At 34.9% G+C, this 14,822-nt stretch overlaps 1 protein-coding gene across 3 annotated transcripts in view; it reads right to left on the bottom strand.

Moving 5' to 3' along the window:
- Positions 1-14,822, bottom strand: part of LOC119830577 (ecdysone-induced protein 74EF) — a 166,545-nt gene that overhangs the window by 28,933 nt on the left and 122,790 nt on the right. For all 3 annotated transcript variants that reach the window (XM_038353643.1, XM_038353644.1, XM_038353645.1), the window contains exon 8: positions 1,405-1,527. In XM_038353643.1, coding sequence (XP_038209571.1) covers positions 1,405-1,527 — 123 coding nt within the window. The remainder of the gene's footprint in view (positions 1-1,404; positions 1,528-14,822) is intronic.

The following is a 14,822-nucleotide window of genomic DNA, read 5'->3' as shown; positions in this document are numbered from 1 at the left end:
GCAGGGCTGGCGGCAGACGTCGCGTAGACGCTACACACTACCACGCAGGGCTGTGTGCGTGGGGTAGGGGGAGGGGGGTGGAAGGGGGGCGGTCGTGACATTGGGTAGATCAGCTGAGGGTATCGATTGCCGCGAACTTCCTATTCGTTCTTTATGAATTTTTCATGGCTTACCGGCTTGTTGTGACGCGCCGAGCTAATGTTCCAGATTTGGGTCACGTGCGTAGTTGGGAGCTAAGCATTTGCGGGTATTTATAGGTTTGTAGGTTGTGCCGGTAATTATGGCTGGGTTTTTTTGTATTGTGGAACGCGTGGCGGTTCGGTTGGGTTGGTTTTAGTGTTAGAATTAGTGCTTCTTTGTGAAATTAGGTTGTGGATGTGAGACCTATTTCAAATAAGATAGTCATCAAGCAATAATGTGTGTATACCAGTATAAAAAACAGATTTATAAGATTCATGTCATATGATAAAAGCGACCAATAATATTTTCAATCGAAAGCCTATTATATAAATAACATCGTACATGTCTAGTGGAAAGTTAATAATAAATAGACAATGCGAGATCAGAAATGTCTGGGAGAGGAAATTACGAGGTTATCTGATGTATAGACATTATATAGATATGAAGGTACTGAGGTTATTTCCTTTCTGGAGGGATCTTGAAATTGTTATGAGAATATTACTTAAATGTATATTGCTTTTAACCGACTTCAAAAAAGGAGGCGCTCAATTCGCCCGGCTTTTGGCATTGGTTCCAGCAATTAAGCTACATTTTATTTTATGTCAAACAGCTTGAGGTCAATTTTTATTTGTGATATATGGGCAATTTCATATTTATTTTTTAAAGAGCTGATAACGTGGCTAGTAACAATTCATAGGTTATTTTTTATTTTGTTTTTATTCCTGATTAACCCAAGCGGAGCCAGGAACAGCTACTAGTGCTAACAAGTATTTGAAGGTAAAACAATAACTGACTAGCCTTGCATCTAATGAATGTTGCGTATATAACATATTCAGGTGTTTTTTTCCACACGAAGTTTGTTTAAGTGTATTAGAGTCGTTCTTAAATATATAAATGAGCTGTTTTAATCTATCTACGCAATTGTAAGAGGTTATAAAATTATTAACAAACTAGCTGCGCCGCGGTTTCACCCGCGTAAGTCCGTATCCCGTAGGAATATCGGGATAAAAAGTTGCCCATGTGTTATTCCAGTTGTCCAGCTGTCTACGTACCAAATTTCATTGCAATCGGTTCAGTAGTTAATTGCGTGAAAGAGCAACAAACACACACACACATCCTTACAAACTTTCGCATTTATAATATTAGTAGGATGTTTTCATTTAAATATTTCTGAAATAGTTTTCACATGTTGGTAGTATGATAGGCTGGTTGTAAAGAACTTACCAGTATTTGGCGCAGTATAGAGGTGATGCCTGGTTGTAGAGGCAGGCGCTAGGAGTCCGTGGAGGAGTGCCCTCCCCAGTGACCCTCTCGCTCCCAGAGGCAGACCAGTTGGCTCCCCATCCACTGTAACGAAAATAGGATCTTTATCACGAAATTCCGTCTAAAATTATCATAATTTGCTAATATGTTCTGCCCATTCCCAAAAAGTGCGGAGATGATTTGTCAATTTGGTATGAAAACATTAAAGATTAGATAATAATAAAAAAATTAATTTGTAATTCTAGAAATTATTAACAGTGTCCTTGCTCGCTGCCAACTTCACACTTCTTATATTTTATGCGTATCATTAAATCAATGGATCCATTGACATTATAATCTATACTAAAATTGGCTGTGGAAAACTGACGAGTCATTTCGGATAACCTATAAGAATTGGTAAAATGGCTTTTAACGTCGAGTGGTACTCGTAGCAATGTACCATCACAACGTAATTTGTGCAGCAATGAGGCAATAAGTAATAAATAGAACTTCTTAAATAAAAATTTAAATCAAAAAGATGACTGACTAACTTATCTATCAACGCATAGCTCAAGCTACTGGTCCGTTGAGGCTGAAATTTGCCGTGCAGATAGCAATATGACGTTTGCATCCGCAAGGAAAAATTTTGATAAAATAAGGATGAAAGTTTGTACTATGAAAATTTTATTTGACTATTCGAGTGAAGCTGCGGGCAATAGCCAGCTATTATATAGAATACAAGTGTTTGATATCCGCATAGAGACATGACTTCTCTGAGATACAGCGTTTGTCCGATAAGAAATACATTGACTCGTTTCGTAATAGATAGCCAGTGAATTTAGCAATGTATTCGCAATTATTTTCAATTAAATTATTAGATAAGATATATTGAAACATTGGGTAAATAGTGGCTAAAATGTTGTATAATTTCTATGATAAAAGACATTTTGTCCTTGCACAATATATATTATATTGATGTGATAGATTAAGAATTTAGTATCTAATCGATTAGACAAATAAAAATAATGTGTACTGTGTTAATCTATTTAATTTAAGCGTTTGGATGGAAAATTTCTTAAGTTATCCTTAAGGAAAGTTGTAAATATAAAACCTAAATATAACAAGAGACCTACTCCATAATTTAACATTTGAATATTAGCTTATTTGCTTACAGCATTAAGGTTTGTTTGACATTTTATAATATTATAATGTAAGTTTTTAAATATTACTGATATTTTTAACTTTTATGAGGAAAAATATGACAAATTTAGACAAGGGACAGTCTAGACAGTTTGATATAAATATTCATTGGATAAAGATTAAAGTGGGGATGGATTGGATAATAAATCTATACATAAAATCGTATGTTTATTGACTATAGCCTAAAATTAAGCCCCTAGCTGGGTTTATGTTTGAATAATGTAGAAGCACGAGTAATATTTGTTTTTCATATTTTAGTAAACATGCTAGGGGTTTGTTTTATAATGTTACTTACTTAAACTAATAAAAATATAACAGAAGATGGAAACACAAAATGTAATTTGGGGGGGGCTAACAGACATTTATTTTCCTTCCGAGCTCTTAAATTCCGAGCGGGTAAAGCCAAGCGAATCCGGGCCGAAGCTAACAGTACATAATGTACAGAATTCGCAAAGGTTACACCAAGGACGTATTACAATTTGGAGATTAGATCGATAATATATAATGTATCGCAAGAAGCAGACGTTTCCGTGCGCCGACCTTGGCGGGGGGACCACCCACCTGTAGGCTGGGTACTTCTGCGCATGTCAGACTATCCCTTTCGATGGTCGAAGCGTCTAGACAGAAAGGGAACGTGTGCATGGGTTGCACGAGACAGCTTTCTGCTACCGTGTGAACAGGGCTTTTGTTTTGCTAGGTTTTATGGTGGTCGAGGTGACAGTTACTGTCATGACTCATGAATGTTTTTAAAAATACTCAACTAGCTTAGCATTCCGCCCCGATATCGTCCGTGGTACATATATAGACTATAGAACGGAGGGTATTATATATAGCTATACATATACAACGGTTTAGAATTGGTGAAAAGGGTTCAGTGGTTCCCGCGGTTAGCGCGTTCAAACAAACAGATTAATTTAAGAATGAAGTATGCATTGAATTTTAATTAATCAAATCTATACTGTTATATGCAGGAAACACTAACTATGCGGGAAATCCGTGATTTTAAATATCTGTATGAATCCTATCCTACTAATATTATTAATGCGAAAGTTTGTAAGGATGTGTGTGTGTTTGTTACTCTTTGACGCAAAAACAACTAAACCGATTGCAATGCAATTTGGTTCGTAGACAGCTGGCTAACTGGAATAACATAAAGTCAACTTTTCATCCCGATATTCCAACGGGATAAGGACTTACGCGGGTGAAACCGCGGGGCGCTGCTAGTACAATATAATTCTATCACTTCAACATTTTGGGTTCGTACTAGTAATTATTGATATACTCTTGAATCTTCAAATTTGTTCTCATATTCCAGATTGTAATTTGTCATTACATCCATTTTTTAACAGTTCCATTCAATTAATATAACTATTCCGGTTTGATTCAATAAACATTGGTAATAGTAGATGCTTATCTATACAAATATTATAAAGTTGAAGAGTTGGTTTGTTTGCACTAATCTCAGGAACTACTGGTCCGATTTGAAAAAATCTTTCAGTGTTAGATAGACCATTTATTGGTAACATGTGCAACGAAGCCGGGGCGGACCGCTAGTAATAAATAAGACTCGTTACAATAGTTTTTTCAAACTATACAACAAAAACTGCACAATATATCGATAAATATTTGGTAGATTTAGAAACCTACCATTGAGAGTACAAAAAAACGCAGTGATATTTAAATAGTGGTTTATGGAAAATGCCAATAACAGCAGAGCACTGACCTACGATTGCAACGTCTTCGGCTCTGAATTATTCAACCCTCCCCCTCCCCTTTCCGGCACTAACACCCCCCAGATTACTCACGATAATAGTCTTCAAGTGATGCAGTGTATTTTTAAAATTACCGCCTTTCTACATTTTATTCATTTGAGAAAAACAATACGAGATTTAACTACAGACTACTTAATAGTTACTACGTAAATTTTAATATTGTTTAACACGAGATTTTTAGTATTTATAAGATATTTGTTTCTTTTTCCTGCGCACACAATTAGATTGTTTTCAAAATGACATGACACAATATTACTGGCTTCTTATTCAATGGCTGAAAGCATTTATAAGTTACTTATTTTGCGTTGTATTCAATGTCATCAAAACCGCGGCCATCAAATGTGAAATAATTAGAGTTAAGTAACAAATCTAATTGCACATTAACCCTTTAACAACCTGGATAAAGCCAAGCACATCAACGTTCATTATAAACGTGACAACTAACGCTAATTTACTATATAATTTGGCCAAAACTAGTTACGGGACAACACACGAAAGCTAAGCTTATTTAACTCAGAATTTAATATCAAATTTTGTGCATCGTCATGCATACAACACCGGTTGGAACCGGTTAATACCGCCCCGTGCCGCCCAAAACCGCTTTTACTTTCCAGCGAAATGTTGCATAAGTCCCCCCCTCGGGTGAATGCACGGGGGTGGTTGGTGGTTGGTAGTTACTATTATCTCAGATATTGTTGCTTTAGCTAAGAGTGCAACGCTCGCGTTACTGTGAGTTGGCGGAGCTCTCTCCTTTGTGGCGCGTCTGTATTTTTTATGGAAGTTCAGTGTTAATCTTTGTTCCTTTTGCAGACTTGGGTTCGGGTTTTGACGCGTTTACGACGGGGCGACATGACGTGCTTACACCGTGTCGGTTATTACAACGCGTGATGTGTTTCGTTTCTAAATTCTTAAACGTATATCATGCGGATAGACTGACTGATGAACTGTCAATCGCGTATTGATTTAAAATCCATAATCTGCACTAATATCATAAGGACGCAACTTTTATATTTTTGTATGTTTGTAATGGTTCCACACAAAAATCGCGAGATTGATTTCCAATATTCTTACACCATTAGAAAGCGGCAACATCACTAAGGGACATAGGGATGTACCACGGGAGAAGCCGGGGCGTCTATTAGGTTGTCAACACTCGGTGGTTGCGTTACATGAGGCGGTTATAAGAACATCCGCTTCTTAAAATAAAAACGGATTAAAATATTTTTCAACAAGGATTGTCATCGTGAAGAGAATATATTTATAAAATAATGAAGTGTAAAATATGTCGGATTTAGTCTGTCTGCGGCCAAACAAGAGTGTTTATCAGATGTGACTAATCGTTTGACGTATATCGTAGTCTGTGGACAAAATATTAGCAATTATCCGTTCGTTTTATTGTTTGCGAAAACCGGCAGATAAAGCCATTTTTCGAGAAATTTTCCATATATTATATTTATTTGTTATGAACACTGTATGCGTTAATAAAAAGAAAAAGTATTGTTAAGAGATATTGGTCAATAAAAACATTATCTAATTGAATATTTTCCCACATTCAATATATATTTAAACCTATAACTTTAACGTGTAACTTCCCATAATTCCATAAATAATTACGGATCATGTTTATTTATATTTTATTCTAACGACGTACCTACTTGGTGCGAGTTTTCCTTAAGCTTTTGTGTTAGCTGCGGTCTAAAATGTCTATGATATAATTTAATCACGTGCCTTTTATCTAAACCCTATAACAATGATGATTTTAAATTTATTAAAACCTCTTTTGTATCATTCGTATAAAGCTTTCAGATCTTTATACAACTAGCTGCGCCCCCCGGGGCCTCACCCGTGTAAGTCCGTATCCCGTTAGAATATCGGTATAAAAAAATGCCTATGTATTAAACTATTAATCCAGTTGTTCAGCTATCAACGTACCAAATTTCATTGCAACCGGTTTAGAAGTTTTTGCATGAAAGGGTAACAAACATACACATACTCACAAATTTTCGCGTTTACAATATTAGTAGGATTGAAAAAAACACTTAAGAATGTGTTTTTATACTTATTATTTATATTTTTATATTACATACTTTATTTTAATTTGCACATTTGCTTTCGTAAGTATAGTTTTATAGACGAACGAAATGTCATTGAATTTTTTAATTGAGGATAAATTATAAATAGATTTTTATGTTTGCATTTCTGTATAACATGACAATGGCCGTGTTTCGTACGGTTCGTTACTAGACCATATTTTCGACGCAGCCATGACGTAAATCGGTTGTCTTTTGGCTTACTTCCTCGTTTATGAGAAATGACTACTTTATTTTCATTGATTTTTAAGATATTGTCATTTGTAGCTGTAGTACTGTTAAACGTACATTTATAATTAAAATACTATATTATTTTTAAATTCCTGCGTGCGTTTCATGTTTGTTTTGTGATAATAATTAGCCATTTTTTTATTCTAATATCACAACAGGGATATTAGACAGTAAAATCTCTTGCAGATTTCTAGCTAATATAAATCGTCAAATTTATTTTCGACGAGTGAATATAATATTAAATAAAATCTTATACACTTTTGACTGTTCGTCAGAATCATTAAAGGAATTAGCGTGCAAAGGAAATCGTAGTCGGCGATGAGAGACAAGCGAATTTCGACTTTAACGCGGCACGATAAGATCGATTTGCAATAATCCGTTTCGGGAAATCTTGCGAGATTCTTGACGTCAGTCGAACATCCGGGAAGTCTTAGCTATTTCAAACCGCGAATGACCAAACGATAGACCCCTCACCGCGTACCTTTAATATCTGTTTTAAGATCATTGTACACTGGTTATTGGGCAATTATAACAAGCGAATACCCAGGCGAGAGACCTCTGATTTAATATACAATAGTAGGACACAGAGTTCATATTAAATTGGCGTTGAAACAATTACATAGGTATTCATATCAAATATGTAAGACAATACGATATATCGCATATAATTATAACAATTTATTGCTGTTATTGTCGACACTTAGATTCTTTTATATGGAATTTAATCAAATCAGCTATGTTTATAGGATAACTTATAATGATTCTACAAATTTAATCAATTTAAAACACGCGGTAAAATTAAGTAAAGATGTAAACATACGAAGAGTTATAGTAGAGGATAGGGTGCCTAGTGACAAGAGATAGATATCTTAGAAGTCTATACTAATATCTAAATACGTTATTTTACATTTTAATATTCAAAATAAATTCAGACGAATACCATCATACGGTCTGAGACAATCGTCAAATGTTTATATTGCAACGTCGAGTTTTATATAAAAAGCTAATTTGTGGAAATACGTCGGAATTTTTCCCGCTCAAAATAATCGCAATGACTCGTATAACCTTTCCAGACAAAAAAGAAATAAAGAATAAATAAAATGGCAACATTTGCTTTAATTATTCAGAGGCTACATTTAGGAAATGGTTATTGCTGTTGGCCAATAGAAATAAAGATATGTTTCCTTAATTATTTATAAAGAAAATATGCTTCGTTTAAAACAACATATTTAGCTCTTGATCTGAACGTTATATTTTATCTGTATAAATGCAATGTGCATCAAAGATGGCGTCGGAAAAGCGCGGGCACTTTCCCCGCGCGGGAAGCGAAAGAAAGTGGCAGCGGCGCGCCGCGAAATGGAAACTGTTGCGATTACGTTGATAACACGTTTATCTTGCACACTTTAATAACCGACTGCGCGCTGCACTCGCTGCGAATCATGTTAGATATTCAATAGATTTCCGCTGCATCACAGCACTTCGTGTTTGCGTGATTTCAAACTCTCTATTGACAGCGCACGTCCAAATAACCACAGATTATCAAAATCCCCATGACGTATCGTGCATGTAGGTTTAAAAACAAATTGCATCGAATTTAAATGTGCCGCGGTGCTTGTTTATGCAAAAGCGTTATGGAGTATTACGCAAGGCTGAGTCATCCGTGGAAAGGCCGCAGTCAAAAGTTTGTTTGTCCGTTCATTTCGCGTGTACACACGAAGCGCGTATCAAAATGATTACAAAATACTATTGCATCTATTTGGAGAATTGTTCGAGTACTGTTACTTCATGCCAATTTATTTTTGTAATGTAAAAATTTATTGAGGCGCTGGCCGCTAACTGTCAAAATGTTTTCATACAGCGCTTTTTTAATCTGTGTGTCGCAAAAGCGATGAATATTTGCATTTATATGAGAACTATGTGTTCCAATTTCAAAAATTCAGTCAGGTCAGATGTTTTGGAACGTGGAAGCGCATTGAAATAGATCCGTTACCGGGCTATCGCGCGTCTAACTAGGTCAGCGAGCGAAGGGCGCGATGCGTCTCGCTTACCGCGCCGCGTCCGGGTAAACAATGCTGTATATTTTATACTTTTCCCTTTCAATTGCAATTATATACTTCTAACGTTGCATGTATAAAGGCGTATCGTATTAGTACTATTCGATTGTGCAGACATTGTTTACGTATAAGTATTTCTTCCGTGTGTAAATTAAATACATATTGTAGGTGTAACATAAATATTACGTAGAAATGTCGTTTACAATTATAAAATTTTACCACTAGGGAAACACGCCAGCTATCTACGCCACATAACCTCTTTGATTTTTTGTTTGAATGTTTTCTTGTTCTCTTTCATTATACATAACTCATCCTCATATTTTGCAATCAATGAAACATTAGTCATTCTAAAAGTTGTATTTTGTAGGTAGCGGTTTGTTTTTCAACCTTGATGCAATAGTGTACGTGCAGCCTCGGCCAGGCGCTAATGCTAGCCATGGTCGAACCTTCATGTATTTACGCCTATTTTTTACTGTCCAATTTAACCGGCCACTCGGTTTGTCTGCGTCGTAAAAAATGGGTCACGACAGTTTTGTGCGCCAAAACAACTGTCAAGATGACATAAAGCCCAAAAGGTTTTCAAAATCAAGACAGATAGTAAAAATAATTTCGAATGCGTTTGAAATTGGAACGTTCGATAATAATTTTACGAAATAACATTATCATAGATGTTGTCGACAAGTGCTTAATTGTACACAACCAAATCTTTGTTTATCACAATTGTATTGCATTAGCTTGATAAGCTACCAAGAGATACGCTATCACGATTACGCACTTTACTCGTAGGAAACAAGAAATAAGGACAAGGATATAGTCGCCTTAGATATATTTGTTTGTTGTTAAATTCTATACACGTGTAATCGTTGCAACATACGTTAACCGATTCCAATCCGTGCCCTAATTAACGATTATCTATATTTACTTATTTACAATAATTCGGAAGTAATCTTAGAGCGTAACGTGTTACGTTGTAAATATTGTTACAACTGTTACGTTAAAAATAAAAATAAAAAAAAAAACCGGAAAATCGTCAGCCAGATCGCATTGGCGCGCTGTCACGCCGCCATGTTGCACTTTGAAAGTGAGATTTCGCGCGAACGGTGCATCGGTCCCCTTGACCCGGTTCCCCCTCCCCTGTAGCTGCGAGCAACCATCCCACGTAGTGTGGAAATTTTCAGTATTCTATAACAAATAGTTGCGATGTCTATTTTTAGTGTAACCTACTTTGTTGCTATGGCTGTTATCCACCAATTAATCATTTTGTCAAATAGTATAACGAAAAATATTGTACAGTTTTGAATAATCTATGATTTTGTACTGAGTTTTGCAACAGGAAAATAGTGATGGCACTAGGGCAAACGTTTGATTTCTAAGAAATTGATAGGATGCGTTTAAACTAACAATATGAATAATTGGGAACTTTATTCACAATAGTAATACGTGTGTACGTATAGAACGGTTTCCTTTGTTATGGTTTTAAATACCACCCTATTCGAGGGTAAAAACACAACAAGTAACTGCACAATTCAGGGGAGAAAAATTTAAAAAAATACGGCAACCCAAGTTAATAAAACCCGAGTATTTAATGTGTCGTTTCTTGTTAGTGTTACCTAATTGAGGTCACGGAGGACAAGCGAGACACAACACGGAATGTAAAAGCGGAAGTTAGTCAACGAGTAGGCGGTTTCGAACAAAACGCCTCTGTCTCGAAAATCGGTGTTTATGTAACTTATCGGCGACTAACTTTACACAACCTACAAAACTACATGTCAAATCACAAGCGGGCTACCATGGCGTCTTAAAGCAGTACTAATTCCATTGTGGAAATTGGCAGACTTATTAAAAATAGGTCATTTAGCGTCATCACTTTCCAAGACGGGAATAAGTCATGCTTTAAGACGTAAAGATAAAAACCCAGTTTCTGTACATTTTTTTTGTTTATTCGCTTTCATTGTTAAGGCATATCAAAAAAGTATTCCAGAAATCTTATAATGTACATTAAGGAGTATCTTTGTCATAGACAATTCAGTTTTTAGATACAAGAAAATTTTGTCAATAAAAAAACCGAATTGGCCACAGCTACGGCTAAAATTCTGTAATTTATACATGACTGTATTAAGAAATTCCTATGAGATAGAAAATACCGACTTATTTGGCCAGACCTGTTGGGGCCTGACATTAAAAAAAGAAGTTGTTAAGCCGCGTTTACAAAACATATTATGACCTCATTTGCGGTAATGACTATTAAAATCGTTGCGGTGAATGAATATTATTTTAAGCTTTTTGTATTTTCCTCTTTGCGCGCGTCAATTATTGCGTAACGCAACGATTAAGCTAACGTAAAAAAATGTACAACCGCGGTGTACAATTGATAGTGGTACTTTTTTAATCTGTCGTTGCATTTGACATTAGTTTTGGCGGGATTTTTTTTATTTGCGTGTTTTGATGTTTTAAACGTGTAATAGATATTTTCGGAGTCCCTTTATTGGATGAAGCTATTAATTAGAGAAGAAAAAAAAAGTATTGCAGTTATATTTTGAATTACAGAGATTCATCCGACTAGTGATAACATCTCGGATAGTGTCATCTGACGATAGCAATGCGACAACACAGGAAGTATTGACAATGTTGTTTGTTTGTTTGTTTTGCTGCGCGTGCGCCGGCACGCCGGTATTTGTATCCGGTAAATATGTGTGTGTATTTAGAAATATTTCTTTTTACTATGTCTCTCTCTGCCCCGTTGGAGGCTGTGTTGCCATCTGTCATAAATGTGATATAGCGCGGATTATTTCTTTTTAAACGCGTTACCAGAAATTTGAATGTATTTTAATATTTAGTAGTAAGCCTTATCCAGATTATTTAACAGAATGAAATACATCACAGATGTAGGCTGCGTGGATCGTACCGGATATTGCGTTATGTACCGGAAATTATCGCTGGCCGAGTTTACTTGCCCAATGCTTATAATCATCTTATGTGTAAGATTTACAAACATCTGTATTAATAAAATAATAACTATTAATATTTAATCCAACACTTTATTAATATCGTATATCTATCTACTTATAAATTCATAATCTTAATATAATTTGTTAAAATATCATGAATTTTTATAAGTCCAACCATAAACAATAGACTGTCTATTGTGTTCTTTATGACACTACCGCTGACGTCATATCCGCACTTCCGGTAACACTTGTTTGAATTAAGAATGAATCAAATCAAACACAATTAGCTGATGGAAATTTTTCATGCAAAATTGTGTTGGGCGAATTATATATATTATTGCTTATGTAACGCAATAGAATATATTGGACAGATTTTTTATTATTTTTCTTGTTTCTAATATCTTCCTTGGACCATTGTAAATGCATCAAAACAAAAACAATAAATACATAAATAACACCAAAATCGGCCCAGTCTTTCTCGAGTTTTAGGGAGACTACGGAACTGTTTTTAATTGTTTATTTATTTTATTCTAGTATTCATTATATCCCTGGTCTAGAAACTTGTATTAATTTCTCTGCTATCATTAAAAATTATATTTTCAGCCATTTCAATTAAATGGCCTACAAAGAGCTTTCAGTGCTAATTCTTAATTAAATTAGTCCTAAATAGCTTTTATTCTAAAATCTAGATTCCGGTCAGACCATTTGGAATTCAATTATATCTCCTTGGCATAAAGTATGTTTTTACATAAATTGTCACAGGTATGTCCCAAAAATAATAACCATTTGTTAAATTACATTTAGTATTACAATTATAATCATAATTAGTATTTAGCGAAGATTTTACAAGTATAACAACAAACTCGAAAAGCTACTTTCAAAAAGTTAGTAGAAAGAACGCTAATTAAAAAACATACATTATTTTAATTAAGATGGTGGATGCATATCCATCCTTTGTTTAAGATGGCAATTTATATAAAATTGGAGTACGGCTTCAGATTTTTAAATGTTACCAGATGACATGATCTGCCTATCTAGCACAAAAAGCATCACGCAAATCGCTTGAAAACCAACGCGGTAATCGGCTGAAAACCTAAATAACAATACAGTCGAATGGAGAACCTCCTACATTTTGGGGAAAGTCGGTTGAAAGCATAGGTAACAAGCCCTTAGACCTAACGTATCTTTAACAAGTAAAAGTTTTTTTATCAATAAATAATGGCGGACGTTCAAGGTCGCTCTTTGCGTCCCAAAAGCGGAGCTTAACATTATTTTCAGCTCATTCTATATTCTGCGTCTGTTAGAGTCAGACGTAGGTCGCTCCGTGCCGACCTTTGAGAGTTAGGAATCCCACTTTATTTATTATTAATACAAATTACTTCTGAAGGCTGATTCTAGGCTAGATAGCGTACACTTTTCAACAAAAGCCCATTTCAAGAGACAATTATTTACCGGAATCCATCGATCACCGAAAATTCTGAGTGCCTAATTTTTTTTTTCTAAATTTAGCATCAAAAATTCATATTATTTCGTCGTTTCCTTTGTGGTATGATGTGTGTACTGAATAAATGATAGAGCTACCTTAAGTGGAACATTTCTACCAATTTATGTAGAGATGAGGTGTTTATTATTAAAGGGAAACCATAGACTAGCGGAATATTCTCCGTTCCATCTAAAACAACAATAATAAATTTCGTAATCTTGCTTTCAGCTTAATATTATTGTTATATATTTTAACAATAATTATGAACTTAAATTTGCCGATTCAAATACTTGTATCAAAATTATCCCAACGCACTATTTAATGTTTTAATTATCAAAGATTCCAGGAACAGAGCTATAAACAAAACCGAGTCAAGCTGAACTCCGTTATATTGCACAATATAAGCGAATACACTTAACCAATAACAAAATGTGACAATAAAAAAATCAATTGTAAACAATGTGTTTGCGAATCGCTAAAACATCTGCAAAGCTTCAGTTCTCGCAAAAAATGTTGAACAGTTACCCATATTTTATGGGCAGGTAGGTTTTTTCGAATTGGGTTAACTTTTTAAGGTGCGAGGGTGCACGGAAGCGGTTTACCGTAAGATTTTTTGTCCGTGTCGTATTCGAGAGTTTTTAAGCTAAGTGTAACTCGATGCATTTCAAGTGTAACGGAATTCGGAGTACATTTTAATGCGGAATAACTGTTTGTTAGCAGAGCAATGATTTGCACAAGGAAGGTTGGCTTGATGCGTAAGTCCTACCCATATCAGGGGAATATCCCGCGTGGAATCGAAATGTATTACCAATTTGATAAATATTGCTCGGTTAGGTTCATGTATAACTGTAAAATTCAATTATAATACTCTGTTTTTTCTTATTCTATGTAATCTTTTCCTGATATTTTTTAAAGGTAGAAAATTCCATATTTCTCAGAGACTTAAACACGAAAAAATCCTAACCAAGACCATTTAAAAGACTTTAATTTCGTCTACATCCGCCATATTGAGACACAATGCAGTTTGGTAACAGATGAAGCAAGTTATCTAATTAGTATGATTGTACGAGTGACGGTGTGTTGCGACATGTAAACCTTCGCACGAGGCTGTGACGCGCGATTCGCAAAGTTTTTACTTCGGTGGGACAGAGGTCGTAGGAAGTATTGAAATTTGAAACTAAACCACGATTATTTCATTGATAACATTTAAGAGTATTTATGAATAGTATTATTTAAAACCGTCGGTTGATCTGTCATGCCGAAATACGAAATTAGATGTTTTAATAGTAGCCTTTGTTCTTACAGATCAAAAGTTGTATTAATTACATAATATATATCTCCTGTTTACGAGGTTTATTGTGTAATGATCTGTTTTAATCAATTCTGAATGTATTATATATGTAGTATATATATGAGTAAAGTCGTAGTTTTAGTTATTGATGAATCGTAGAAATGTGTGGCCTTATTCAGATGAAAGTTTATAATCTGGAAATTAATAATCAACTATGTTGTGTATAGGTTTTATTGGATCCAGTTCAAATAAGGAAATATACCAGCAAGGGGCTTGTGTTAGAAAAAAGTACATATCGTTTAAAGAAGAGGAAAATGGTTTTATTTTCTAG

This window comes from Zerene cesonia, chromosome 11 (genome assembly GCF_012273895.1).
Source record: "Zerene cesonia ecotype Mississippi chromosome 11, Zerene_cesonia_1.1, whole genome shotgun sequence".
In the NCBI taxonomy this organism is placed as follows: Eukaryota; Metazoa; Arthropoda; class Insecta; order Lepidoptera; family Pieridae; genus Zerene; species Zerene cesonia.
Note: the sequence above shows the minus strand (reverse complement) of the source record. Positions and strands in the feature narration are given on the sequence as shown.